This window comes from Rhinatrema bivittatum, chromosome 2 (assembly GCF_901001135.1).
Source record: "Rhinatrema bivittatum chromosome 2, aRhiBiv1.1, whole genome shotgun sequence".
Lineage (NCBI taxonomy): Eukaryota > Metazoa > Chordata > Amphibia > Gymnophiona > Rhinatrematidae > Rhinatrema > Rhinatrema bivittatum.
The window spans coordinates 761,723,454-761,737,955 of NC_042616.1; the positions used below are offsets into that span (position 1 = coordinate 761,723,454).

At 45.2% G+C, this 14,502-nt stretch overlaps 1 protein-coding gene across 1 annotated transcript in view; it reads right to left on the bottom strand.

Annotated features, from left to right (window-relative positions):
* Positions 1–14,502, bottom strand: part of ATAD2 (ATPase family AAA domain containing 2) — a 471,993-nt gene that overhangs the window by 385,725 nt on the left and 71,766 nt on the right. The window contains exon 4 of the mRNA XM_029591972.1: positions 14,092–14,260. Coding sequence (XP_029447832.1) covers positions 14,092–14,260 — 169 coding nt within the window. The remainder of the gene's footprint in view (positions 1–14,091; positions 14,261–14,502) is intronic.

Here is a 14,502-nt window from a genome sequence, read left to right on the forward strand (position 1 = left end):
ATCTACTGGGGTAGTCTTCTCGGTAAATTTGGGAATGGGACCTTACAGTCTACTATTGATATGGGGAATACAGATTTAAGTCTTTCCCTCGATTCCAAAGCCTGGAAGAGTGGGTTTCGGCTTACAATATTTCCATTTGTACCAGGCCTGTTCACCTTATGGTTAAGTTACTCCACAGAATGTACCATACTCCCAAATTTTACTCTAAAATATCTCAATTATGATACTAGTTGCTGGAGAAGATGTGGGAGATAGGCTCATATATTCATATGTAGTAGTATTGTCAAGAGGTTCATCAATTTTGGTCCCAGGTTATGCAGGAAATTGCTGATATTCTGGATGCCTCGATAATATCACACAAAACATGTTTTCTGGGAAGATGGGACAATTTCCTGATTCCAAACAAGCACAGGCCACTGGTTGGACAGTTCCTTCTTGTGGCCCATTTATTATTGCAACTTTTTGGAAATGTAATCCAAGGATGGATCATTGGCGTGGCTTAGGTCTGGGACACAGCAGACATTGAGAAGTTGATATGACCTCAAGGGGAAGCATTTTAAATATAATTAAGTGTGGGAAAATAACCTTGCTGTACTTACACGATATTAGGTTCCATATTAGGAGCTACTACCCAGGAAAACGATCTAGGCATCATAGTGGATAATACTTTAAAATTGTCGGCTCAGTGTGCTACAGCAATCAAAAAAGCAAACAGAATGTTAGGAATTATTAGGAAGGGAATGGTTAATAAAACGGAAAATTTCATAATGCCTCTGTATCACTCCATGGTGAGACCGCACCTTAAATACTGTGTACAATTCTGGTTGCCGCATCTCAAAAAAGATATAGTTGCGATGGAGAAGATACAGAGAAGGGCAACCAAAATAATAAAGGGGATGGAACAGATCTCCTATGAGGAAAGGCTGAAGAGATTAGGGCTGTTCAGCTTGGAGAAAAGACTGCTGAGGGGGGATATGATAGAGGTCTTTAAGATCATGAGAGGTCTTGAACGAGTAGATGTGAATCGGTTATTTACACTTTCGGATAATAGAAGAACTAGGGGGCATTCCATGATGTTAGCAAGTGGCACATTTAAGACTAATCGAAGAAAATTCTTTCACTCAACACACAATTAAGCTCTGGAATTTGTTGCCAGAGGATGTGGTTAGTGCAGTTAGTGTAGCTGGGTTCAAAAAAGGTTTGGATAAGTCCATTAATGGCTTTTAATCAAGTTTACTTAGGGAATAGTCACTGCTATTAATTGCATCAGTAACATGGGATCTTCTTGGTGTTTGGGTAATTGCCAGGTTCTTGTGGCCTGGTTTGGCCTCTGTTGGAAACAGGATGCTGGGCTTGATGGACCCTTGCTCTGACCCAGCACGGTAATTTCTTATGTTCTTATGGGATCCCTATCATAAATATTATGATAAAACATAACTCCTTTTTGTGTAGACGAGTGGTTTAGACTCTCTTCCCCTCTTACCTGCTTCTCTAAGTGCATTGTTCTGGATTGTTTTTGTGCCAATATACAATGTTGTATGCCTAAAAATCTTGTTAAATAAAGATCTATCTTAAAAAAAAAAAAAAAAAAAGCTGAGTTGCTCACCTGTAACAGGTGTTCTCCCAGGACAAGCGGGATGTTAGTCCTCACATGTGGGTGACATCATGAGATGGAGCCCTGTCACAGAATATTTTTGTCAAAGTTTCTAGAACTTTGACTGGCACACTGAGTATGCCCAGCATGCCACCAACCCTGTAGCCACCAGGGGTCCCCCCCCCCTTCAGTCTCATTTGTAGCAAAAGTACGAGCGAAAAATAAAATAAGAAAACGGTAACGAACTCAACTCCGCGGGGTGGCAGGTGGGTTTCGTGAGGACAAACATCCTGCTGTCCTGGGAGAACACCTGTTACAGGTAAGCAACTCTGCCTTCTCCCAGGACAAGCAGGATGGTAGTCCTCACATATGGGTGAATAGCAAGCTACAGACTGACTCAAAACACAGAGGGCCAACCAGCACTCAAAATGTGCAACAGGCACAACAACTGTGGTGCTGTTGACAATAATGAGGCAGCCTGAAATTCACAGCAGGTCAAGGTAGGACGAGTTGGGTTTCTACACTTGGAATAAATTCCTTAGGACAGACTGGCCAGAGAAGGGTCTTGTCGTCTAGCCTTATCTAGACAGTAGTGAGCTGCGAAGGTGTGGAGAGAGCTCCATGTCGCAGCCCTGCATATGTCGGCAATCGGTACTGAACGGTACTGCGCTACTGACGTTGCCATGGCTCTGACAGAGTGTGCCCTCACTTGTCCCTGCAGTGGAAGGCCTGCTTGCTGGTAGCAGAATGCAATGCAATTTAATTTTTTCATTTCATTTATAAAATTTATTAATCGCCTAACACTGTTAGGCCTAGGTGATATACAAAATATACACACATAATAAAAGCATAACTAACAAAGGTACGAATACAGACAATATAGTTTCATAGAAACTAAATAACAAAATAATAGTAAAACAACAATACATATTGTCTAAAAAAAAAAAAAGAAGACAAATAAAGTCTCATCAAATCTTCATGACGAAAGGCCTTGACTTATTCAAATATTTACTTTAACAATTGTATGTACGATTGAGCAAAAATTCCTTAAAGGATGTTTTAAATTTCTTAGCATCTTCAATAGATCGAAGATCAAACGGGATCATATTCCAGTGATTAGGAGCCACTATAGAGAAAGCTGTTTCCCTTGTACTATATAAATGGGCTAATCTCACTGAGGGCACCTCAAGTAAATTTAATTGAGAGGACCTAAGAGTTCTGGCTGGCTTATGGATCCGAAGTAAAGCATTAAACCAGACATCAGAAGGTAGAGCATGGAGTTTAAAGACTATCATGCCTATCTTAAAAGATATACGTTCTATCACAGGCAGCCACTGAAGTCTAGATAGAACTGGAGTAATTCGATCAGAACGCTTAGAAGAAGACACTAACCTGGCTGTTGAATTCAGCAGAAGTTGAAGAGAACAAATTGAATTTTTAGGCAGACCAATGTAAAGACTATTGCAATAATCAATATGTGGAAAAATGATGGCCCGTACAACCATCAAAAAATCGGATTCATACAATAAATGTCGTAAACCAGCTAAAAGTCTCAACTTAAAGAAACCCACTTTAATTACAGAACCAATCTGTGCTTTAAATGACAAGGTTGAATCTATCAAGAAACCAAAACTCTTAATCGGTTTAGAGAGAGAAAAAGAAAAATTCTCAAAAAATACAGTGTCAGAAACAGGTTGGGAATGAGGACGATGAATCAACAGCATAGAGGTTTTGCTAGTATTCAGAAGAAGCTTATTATGTTTTAACCAACGAATGATGGAATTCATACAGAGAGAAAGCAACTCAACTGTTTCAGACCAAGACTTCTGCACTTTTATGTAGAATTGGATATCGTCTGCATAGATTTTATACCCATCAGTTATGATGGCCAAAAGTTTAGCAATAGGGGCAAGATAAACATTAAACAGCATCGCCGAAAGGGCGGAACCCTGTGGAACCCCAGTCTTTACCTGTTGTAACTCAGAAGAAGAGTTGTTAAATTTGATGATTTGAGAACGATTGGCAGTCTCCAACCAGTTGGAAAATGTCTGCTTGCCCACCGGAACTCCAAGTTTGTTTTTATCAAAAGAAACAGAGTTGGGTGGACTTCCTATGGACTGCGGTGCGGTCTAAATAAAATGCAAGCGCACACTTACAGTCCAAGGTGTGCAGAGCTCGCTCACCCGGGCGAGTGTGAGGCCTTGGAAAGAAAGTGGGCAAGACTATGGACTGATTTAAGTGGAAATCCGTTACCACCTTAGGAAGGAATTTAGGGTGAGTGCAGAGAACCACCCGGTCATGGAGGAACCTTCTGTAGGGTGAGTAGGTCACAAGAGCCTGTAACTCACTTAACCCTGCAAGCAGACATGATGGCTATTAGGAAAAGTATTTTCCATGTAAGGTATCTGAGTTCGCAGGAGTGCAAGGGCTCAAAAGGAGTGTGCATGAGCCATGCAAGGACAGCATTGAGGTCCCATGCCATGACGGTGGCCGTAGAGGCGGCTTAAGCTGTAATAAGACTCGTGAAGCGACTCACCAGGGATTGAGCCATTATCGGGGCATCCTCTACTCCTTGATGGTAAGCAGAGATGGCACCAAGGTGCACTCTGATAGATGACGTCTGGAGACCAGATTCCAAAAGGTACCAGAGGTAGTCTAACAGATTTGATGTGGGGCAAGAAAAGGGATCCAAGCCCTTCTGTGTGCACCACAAGGTAAACCTCTTCCATTTAGAGCAGTAAGACTTCCACGTGGAAGGCTTCTGTGAAGCTACGAGGACTTGAGAGATGTCACTAGAAAGATTGAGTGGTTGTAGTATCAACCTTTCAACATCCAGGCCGTCAGAGACAGGGTCTAGAGGTTTGGATGGCATAACTTGACATGATTCTGTGTTATGAGGTTGGGCGACGTGCACAGGCGAATGGGTTTCTGGACAGAGGTTGAGAAATATGGGGAACCAAACTTGGCGTGGCCAATACGGGGCTATGAGTATCATCAAGCCCCGGTCCTGTTGTAGCTTCACAAGAGTCTTGCTTTTTAGCGGAAACGGAGGATACGCATATAGCAATCCTGTGTTCCAGGGGCGGGCGAAGGCATCCATGGCTGGTGCTTGTCAGTCCCCTGTGCAGAGAGCAGAAGCATTCCACTTTGTGGTTCTGACTAGATGCAAAGAGGTCGATGGTCAGCTGACCCCACCGGTGGAAGATTCTGCTTGCGACAGAGGGATCCAGAGACCATTCATGGGGCTGGAAACGTCGAATGAGGTGGTCCGCCAATGCATTCTGTGTGCTCGCTAGATAAGTGGCTCACAGAAGTATGGAATGTAACAGGGCCCAGGCCCAAATCTGCGCCTCCTCCTGGCAGAGCAGATAAGAGTCCGTGCCCCCCTGTCTGTTCAGGTACCACATTGCAACTTGGTTGTCTGTTTGAATCAAGACAACTTTGTTGGAGAGGCAGTCCTGGAATGCATAAAGGGCTTACTGCATCACCCGAAGCTCCAGAAAGTTGATCTGAGAGGCTGCTTCAGCTGTTGTCCAAGTCCCTTGAGTTTGAAGGCCTTGGACATGGGCTCCCAACCTAGGTTGGAGGCTCCCGTGGTTAAGGTCACCTGCGGAGCTGGTGGCTGGAAAGGAAGATCCATTTGTAAGTTGGCTTTGTGTCCACCAGGCATGGGTCAGATGAAGCTGGCTGGTTATGTGGACCAGGGACGAAAGCGGTTGAGTAGCTTGTTGCTACTGAGCTTTTAGAGTCCATTGTGTCACTCTCATGGCGAGGCATGCCATTAGGGTGACGTGGACTGTTGATGTCATATGGCCGAGCAACTTGAGTAGGTGGCCAGCAGAGGCTCTTTTCCGATGGCAGATAGAGCTGGCAAGGTTGGACAGTGTAATCGCATGGTCGTTGGGTAAGAACGCTTTGGTTAGCGTCGTGTCCAGGTCTGCTCCTATAAAGGTGAGACGGCGTCAAATGGGATTTGGAGTAATTGATTAGAAATCCCAATGAGTTTAGAAGTCTTATGGTGAGATCGAGGGAGTCAAGGGCTCCTTGTTTGGATTGGCTTTTTATAAGCCAGTCGTCCAGATGTGGAAAAACATATACGCCCCCTGCTGTGTAACTTTGCAGCCACGACTGCCAGGCACTTCGTAAACACTCGGGGCACAGAGGCCAGGCCGAGTGGCAGTATCTTGTATTGATAGTGCCTGTGACTCACCACGAATCGCAGATACTTGCGATGAGGAGGGAAGATTGCAATGTGGGCATATGTGTCTTGAAGGTCTAGAGAGCAGAGCCAATCCCCCTTTTGTAGCAGAGGAAGCATGGTGCCCAGGGATACCATTCTGAACCATTCCTTGTGAAGAAATGTGTTCAAGGCACAGAGGTCCAGAATAGGCTGGAGGCCGCCGGTCTTTTTTGGAATTAGGAAATACCTGGAGTAGAACCCTCTCCCCTGCTGATTCAGTGGAACCAGTTCCACGGCTCTGGCTGACAGAAGGGTCAGCCAGAGCCGTGGAAAATACCCACTGGTCCGTGGTAATTGGGTGCCAATTGGTTGCAAAGTGGCAAAGGTGGCCCCCCACCGGAGAATGGCTGCTGCTCTCTGGAAAGGAGTCAAAATCCAGCCGCAGGGCCAGCTTGTGGAGCTGTTTGTGGTCTAGGTGTTCTCGCTTGGCGTGTATGTCCCCCCCGAGGTGCCTGAACTGGTCGTGCACGGGACACAGGATGGTAATATCTGCGTGGCCTGTAGAATTGTTTCCTAGAGTCCCTACATGTGCCCCTGCGGACTATGGAGGGAACATCTGGGGAAACAGTTGACAATTGACGCAGGGTCTCATGATGGTCTTTTAACTGGGCCACTGCGTCCTGGATCTTGTCCCCGAACAGTTTGTCTCCTGTACAGGGTAGATCTGCAAGTTTGTCCTGCACTTCCAGGCGTAGGACTGAGGCCTTGAGCCAGGCCCAGCGTCTAGCACTGATGCCCGCTACCGATACTCTGGATGCTGTTTCAAAAGAATCATAGGCAGCTCTGACCTCATGTTTGCCTGCTTCCAATCCTTTTTATAGGTTGGAGGACAAGGTCTCCTGTTGTTGCTGTGGTAATGTCTCCACAAACTCCTGGACTTGTTTCCAGAGATTTCTATTATATTCGTGCTATCAACATGGACCCTTGAAAAACTTTGTCCCAATGCGTCCAATGCCTTCTGTCCCTTACCAGGAGGAGCAGAGGAATGTGGACGCGATCGTTTAGCTTTTCTGAGCTGATTCCACAACTACAGAGTGGTGGGGCAGCTGACTTTTTTGAAAACCTGGGGTTTGTTGGACCAGGTGCATAGCATCTGTCATTCTGGTGACTGGAGGTACAGTACCTGGATGGTCTCACAGGCAGTGCAAGAGGTCAAGAAGAACTTCATGCACTGGTATTGCCATTATCTCTTTTGGAGCATCTACGAATTGTAAGACCTCCAACATCTTGTGGCGAGCGTCTTCCTCCATAACTAGTGAAAATGAGACAAAACTTGCAAAGGAGAGGTCTTCAGGAGGAGATAGTCGCCTTTCTTCCGGGGGTGAAGGCTCTGATAGAAAGTCCTCGGAAGCTTGTGAAGAATCATCTGAGGATGCATCTTCCCATGGATTATAGGGGCTTTCCCCTTCTCCCAGTGGGCTTCCTGAGGGAGGTATGCCAAAGCCGAGAGGGCGGGAAAGCATCAATGGATGTGGCACTGGCATCAATGGAATTGGTGCTGGCATCGAGGTCACCGGAGCAGATGAGGTGCGCTTGGGCACAGATAGCCCGAATGGCCCTGGCATGGGCTCCGGCATTGGTGGTTCCCATGGAGGATCTGGCCGGGAATCAATTCTTCCTACTCCAAGGAACCCGGACCTGCTGAGGCCTCTGTGGACGACTTGGTGCCAGCATGTCCGGTGGCATAGGTTGAGTCGGCAAGGCACCGATGAGAGTATTGAGGTGCTCGAGGAGCGGTGTGAACATCAAGGGAGCCGGGCTCCGAGGCTGGTGCCAGCGGCGATTGGAAGCCTCGTACAGCATTCAGCACTGCCTTTTTGACCACGTCACCCTAATGGCATGCCACGTCACCCTAATGGCATGACCACGTCACCCTAATGGCATGCCTCGCCATGAGAGTGACACAATGGACTCTAAAAGCTCAGTAGCAACAAGCTACTCAACCGCTTTCGTCCCTGGTCCACATAACCAGCCAGCTTCATCTGACCCATGCCTGGTGGACACAAAGCCAACTTACAAATGGATCTTCCTTTCCAGCCACCAGCTCCGCAGGTGACCTTAACTACGGGAGCCTCCAACCTAGGTTGGGAGCCCATGTCCAAGGCCTTCAAACTCAAGGGACTTGGACAACAGCTGAAGCAGCCTCTCAGATCAACTTTCTGGAGCTTCGGGTGATGCAGTAAGCCCTTTATGCATTCCAGGACTGCCTCTCCAACAAAGTTGTCTTGATTCAAACAGACAACCAAGTTGCAATGTGGTACCTGAACAGACAGGGGGGCATGGTCCAATTCCTCCCTAAATGCCGGCACGGATGGCACAGCAACTGGGGTAGCAGGCAGGTTAGGTGACACCGGAGCTTCCATGGGGGCCCGTGGAGGCTCGATGCCCGGCACCGGTGAGGAACGCCTAGGGGTCCTGGGTCCAGAGGAGGATGGGGGCTCCTCTCCCTGGGCCCTCTTCGCAAGTGGCTCCATGCCGCTGCAGTATCTGTGCCGGTGCTCGGTCCGGTCCTTCTCCAGCACCGAAGACAATGACACCAATGTCTTCGATGGTGTCTGTGATGGACGGTCACCTGCTCCACGATGTTCCTGGCGGGGCGTCTCTGAGGTTGATGGACCCTCTCCGGTCGGTGGCGCTTGAACTGGTGTCGATGGGGCAGAATGTTTTGAAGCAAATAAATGTTCCATTTTGTCCAGACGAGTGCAATGGCCTTTGGGGGTTATTTGTGCGCAACTGGGGCATCGACGGACATCGTGTAAGGGGCCTAAGCACAAAATGCAAACATTATGTGGGTCCGTTATGGACATGGTCCTCGAACACTCGGGGCATTTCCTAAACCCAGTCACCATGCTGAAAAATGGCAGGATCACGGTCAGTCACCGTCTGGCACAGAGTTGGAAAGCCGCCGGGAACTCACTGCAAGTATGGAAAAAACACTTACCAAGCGTCAGAGGCAACGGAGTGCGATGGGGACCCCGATGAGGGATTTTTAAAGAAGTTAAACTTCAAATATTTCTGTGAGGAAAGTTGTGAGAAATTTCTCACAGAGCTCCTAAACCACAAGGCAACTGCTGTGCAGAAAAAAAAGAGACTGAAGGGGGACCCCTGGTGGCTACAGGGTTGGTGGCATGCTGGGCATGCTCAGTGTGCCAGTCAAAGTTCCAGAAACTTTGACAAAAGTATTCCGTGTCAAGGCTCCATCTGATGATGTCACCCATATGTGAGGACTACTATCCTGCTTGTCCTGGGAGAAAAAAAAAAGAACAATGTAATTTCTCAACCTTTCTTGCTTTGAGCAACATTCTAGCACAAGACGTGCAGTTAGAATATCATGGGTCGCTCTAAAGCAGCCAACAGTAATGTTACACCAACAAGGTTATCTGATATGAAAAGCAGGGCATCTTTTAAAGCCCAGTTTAACTTCTGGCATTGTGAACAAAGGCAAGGCTAGGTCATACTTAATGGAGACCAGAAGTTTGAACACTTGTTTTTTTAGCAACAAAAACTATTACAATAGGGATTAAAATAGCTAACTTGAAGCAGAAAATTTTCAATGAGCAGCTGACAGGCAAGCATAAAAAGTGTCCTTTTGCCTAAACAAAAGGCAAAAAAGACCAGTAGCAGTGGCTAAGCAGAACACCAGCAGACACAGGGAAAACCTTTTTAGTTTTTCTGAGCTCAGAGAGCTTTTCCATCTTAATGCAATCAACTAACATCACCCTACTTGTGGGCCTGATCTTTGTTCTGTTTGTCTACCAAGAATAGTTTCTGCAGGACTGCTATTGATTCAAGGTGGAAAGTAACTGCCCTTCACGCATTTAAGAAGGAAGTTGGGGCAAGGAAGAAGCAATATGGGTCGACCTAAAAAAAGATGACGGAGCATCCATTTATATTGGAGTGGTTTACAGGCCTCCAAACCAAAAGGAAGAGCTGGACAGAGATCTGGTTGAAGACATCCATAAGATAGGTAAGAAGGGAGAAGTGGTGATCGTGGGTGACTTTAATATGCCAGATGTAGACTGGAAAATCCCATCTGCAGAAACTAAAAATAGTAGAGCGATAGTGGATGCCATGCAAGTATCTTTGTTCAAACAAATAGTATTGAAACCCACGAGAGAAGGAACTATACTCGACTTAGTGCTCACTAATGGAGATAATGTCTCAGATGTCCAGGTGGGCACCCACCTCAGCACCAGTGATCATCAAACGGTATGGTTTAATATCACTAAAAGAATAGGGAAAAGAACCACAAAGACCAGAGTTTTACAGTTCAAAAACACGGACTTTGAGGAAATGGGAAAGTACCTGGAGGAAGAACTAAAAGGATGGAAGAACGAGAGAGATGTGGAGCAGCAGTGGACCAATCTAAAACGAGCAATCACCAAGGCAACTACTCTATATGTTAGAAATATAAAGAAAAGCAAAAGAAAATTGAAACCTATCTGGTTCTCAAAGGAGGTGGCTAACAAAATTAAAGCTAAAAGAACAGCATTCAAGAAATATAAAAGATCCCAAAGGGAGGAACACAAAGAGGAATATTTGATTCAACTGAGGGAGACAAAGAAATTAATCAAGTTGGCAAAAAGTCAAGCGGAAGAGAGGATTGCCAAGGAGATAAAAAATGGTGACAAAACATTTTTCAGATACATCAGCGAAAAGAGAAAGGTCCAAAGTGGTATAGTGAAATTGAAAGGTGGTAATGATCAATGTGTGGAGAGAGACGAAGAAATGGCAGAAATATTAAACGAATACTTCAGCTCTGTGTTCACTAAAGAAGACCCTGGAGAAGGACCATCTCTACACAACAAGAAACTGGAGGGAAGTGGAATAGATGAAAATCCTTTTACAGTAGAAAATGTGTGGGAAGAGCTAAAGAACCTGAAAGTGGACAAAGCCATGGGGCCTGATGGGATTCATCCAAGGATATTGAGGGAGCTCAGAGATGTTCTGGCGGGTCCGCTGTGTGACCTGTTCAATAGATCCCTAGAAACGGGAGTGGTGCCGAGTGATTGGAGAAGAGCGGTGGTGGTCCCGCTTCACAAGAGTGGGAACAGGGAGGAGGCCGGCAACTACAGACCGGTTAGCCTCACTTCGGTGGTGGGAAAAGTAATGGAGTCACTGCTGAAAGAGAGAATAGTGAACTATCTACAGTCCGGAGAATTGATGGACCAGAGGCAACATGGATTCACCAGGGGAAGATCCTGTCAAACAAATCTGATTGACTTTTTTGACTGGGTAACCAAGGAATTGGATCAAGGAAGAGCACTCAATATCATATACTTGGATTTCAGCAAAGCTTTTGATACGGTTCCGCACAGGAGACTGGTGAATAAAACGAGAAGCTTAGGAGTGAGTGCCGAGGTGGTGACCTGGATTGCAAATTGGTTGACGGACAGAAGACAATGTGTGATGGTAAATGGAACCTTCTCTGAAGAGAGAGCGGTTTTAAGTGGTGTACCGCAAGGATCGGTGTTGGGACCGGTCCTGTTCAATATCTTTGTGAGCGACATTGCGGACGGGATAGAAGGTAAGGTTTGTCTTTTTGCGGATGACACTAAGATCTGCAACAGAGTGACACGCCGGAAGGAGTGGAGAGAATGAGACGGGATCTAAGGAAACTGGAAGAGTGGTCGAAGATATGGCAGCTGAGATTCAATGCCAAGAAGTGCAAAGTCATGCATATGGGGAGTGGAAATCCGAATGAACTGTATTCGATGGGGGGGGAAAGGCTGATGTGCACGGAGCAGGAGAGGGACCTTGGGGTGATAGTGTCTAATGATATGAAGTCTGCGAAACAATGCGACAAGGCGATAGCAAAAGCCAGAAGAATGCTGGGCTGCATAGAGAGAGGAATATCGAGTAAGAAAAGGGAAGTGATTATTCCCTTGTACAGGTCCTTGGTGAGGCCTCACCTGGAGTACTGTGTTCAGTTCTGGAGACCATATCTACAAAAAGACAAAGACAAGATGGAAGCGGTACAGAGAAGGGCGACCAGGAAGGTGGAGGATCTTCATCGGATGACGTACGAGGAGAGATTGAAGAATCTAAATATGTACACCCTGGAGGAAAGGAGGAGCAGAGGTGATATGATACAGACTTTCAGATACTTGAAAGGTTTTAATGATCCAAAGGCAACGACAAACCTTTACCATAAGAAAAAAATCAGCAGAACCAGGGGTCACTATTTGAAGCTCCAGGGAGGAAGATTCAGAACCAATGTCAGGAAGTATTTCTTCACGGAGAGGGTGGTGGATGCCTGGAATGCCCTTCCGGAGGAAGTGGTGAAGACCAGAACTGTGAAGGACTTCAAAGGGGCGTGGGATAAACACTGTGGATCCATAAAGTCAAGAGGCCGCCAATGAAGTGTGGGAGACTCGCCAGAATGATGGCTACTGCCTGGAGACAATACCTTTATTCAATAAACATACACATGGATACTGTGACTCCAACATCGCTCTAAGTTTCAACAGCAAGAGGAAATGTGGAAAAAAGGATTTGCACTCACAAAGACGGGAGTAGCTGGCTTGTTACGGCGGTTACTGCCCCAAACCAAATAAGCCTGATACTTCACTTTCAATGCATATCCAGCATAGTTCTCTGCTTCAACGGCAGGGGAGAAGAAAAACTGATACTTCACACATCCAGCAGAGCTCTCCGCTTCAACGGCAGGGGAGAAGAAAAAAAAGGGTTCGCACTCACAAAGCGGGGAGTAGCTGGCTTGTTACGGCGGTTACTACCCCAAACCAAATGTGCCTGATACTTCACTTTCAATGCATATCCAGCATAGTTCTCTGCTTCAACGGCAGGGGAGAAGAAAAACTGATACTTCACACATCCAGCAGAGCTCTCCGCTTCAACAACAGGGGAGAAGAAAAAAAAGGGTTCGCACTCACAAAGCGGGGAGTAGCTGGCTTGTTACGGCGGTTACTACCCCAAACCAAATGTGCCTGATACTTCACTTTCAATGCATATCCAGCATAGTTCTCTGCTTCAACGGCAGGGGAGAAGAAAAACAACCAATAAGGGCTGTATAACATAGTCTGGGAAAAAACAGATGAGCATGGGTGTAGCTTGCTTATTGCGGCGGTTACTACCCCTACTACCCCTAACTAATCAAGCTAGATATTTCACTTGGATGCAGCTCCATCACTGCTCTCTACATTAATGGTGGGGGAGGAAGGGAAATAGAACCAAGAGCTAAGAGAAATAGATAAGTATGAGAGAAAAAATGTGTGAAGCTTGCTGGGCAGACTGGATGGGCCATTTGGTCTTCTTCTGCCGTCATTTCTATGTTTCTATAAGATGGTACACCCATCATGGGAGAAGGAAAAGACAACTACCCCCACCCACTTTCTTACCCAGGTTTTCAGCAAGGAATGATTATAGATAGATTAAAGCAGTATAGGCAACATGTTTAATGATGTGAACTGTAATAACCTTTTCAATTAGAGTCAGCACACTGGACTGATCATATAGCTAGTTCAAACCAGATGATCTTTGCAGCCATCAGAACTTTTTGAGAAGGATTACAGATAAGCATAGAATTATTATTCATAAGGTACCAAATCTGCTAAAAATATAGATAAGTAACAAAGCCTTTATTGGACAGGATCAGACTTTTGCCTTATATGAAAATACATCATGGTCTAAAGTAAGACCATCCAGAGGTGGTAAATTCCAATTATATTCTGAATACTAAATAATAAGTTACTGATTACTAATGCATAACTTGAAGTGATAAGGACATATTTCTTAAAGATTTATCTGCTTAAGCCACTCTCTCTAGTACAAAACTAAATAAACTTGCAGTCTGATTTGCTGAACTTCATCAGAATCCTAAGCATCACTAGAGACTACAATAAAGTACAGAAACAGCCTGAAATGGAAAGCAGACAGGGAAGAAGATATTTAAAGAGGAAGTGTAAAGAAAAATCCCAAAAGGGGTTAGAGCCTTGGGAATAAAACCAAAAGCAACAATACAGATATGTTGATATTGTGAACTATTTAGCTAATTTTTGTATGTCCCCAGTCATCCTTATTGAAGTTAAGATGGAAAGATGAGCTATGGTTGTAATAACAGTTCACTTCATAAATTTACTGGTTACAAAGACTCCAGGACATAATTCAATGATATGAAAAGAAATGAAGGAACTTGGGGTGTTATGTACACTACCACAAACTGCATAAAAATATATTAAAAGTAACTACAATGATATAAAAAACTTTCCATTTGTCGGTCCATGATAAGAACACTTACTTTGTTATGAGTTTATCAAACAAAACAGACTGATTTGTGGTACTATAACGGCTACGCCTAATTCTGCAACTTCGGCGGACTTCAACATCCCCGTTCTCAGGATTCTCAGCAGCCTTTTCTGAATTCCTCGTCCTCCTTAAGGGCCTGGCAACAGGTGCTACTACTTCATCTGTTTTTAAAAATATATATATATATATCAACTTTTGAAAATAATCAAGAAAACAGGATGCAAATCACTAAAGTCTATTCAGTGGCTAAAAAAAAAAAAAAAAGCAGAGTTGCTTACCTGTAACAGGTGCTCTCCCAGGACAGCAGGATATTAGTCCTCACATGTGGGTGACATCATCAGGATGGAGCCCAATCACGCAACATTTTTGTCAAAGTTTCTAGAACTTTGACTGGCATACTGAG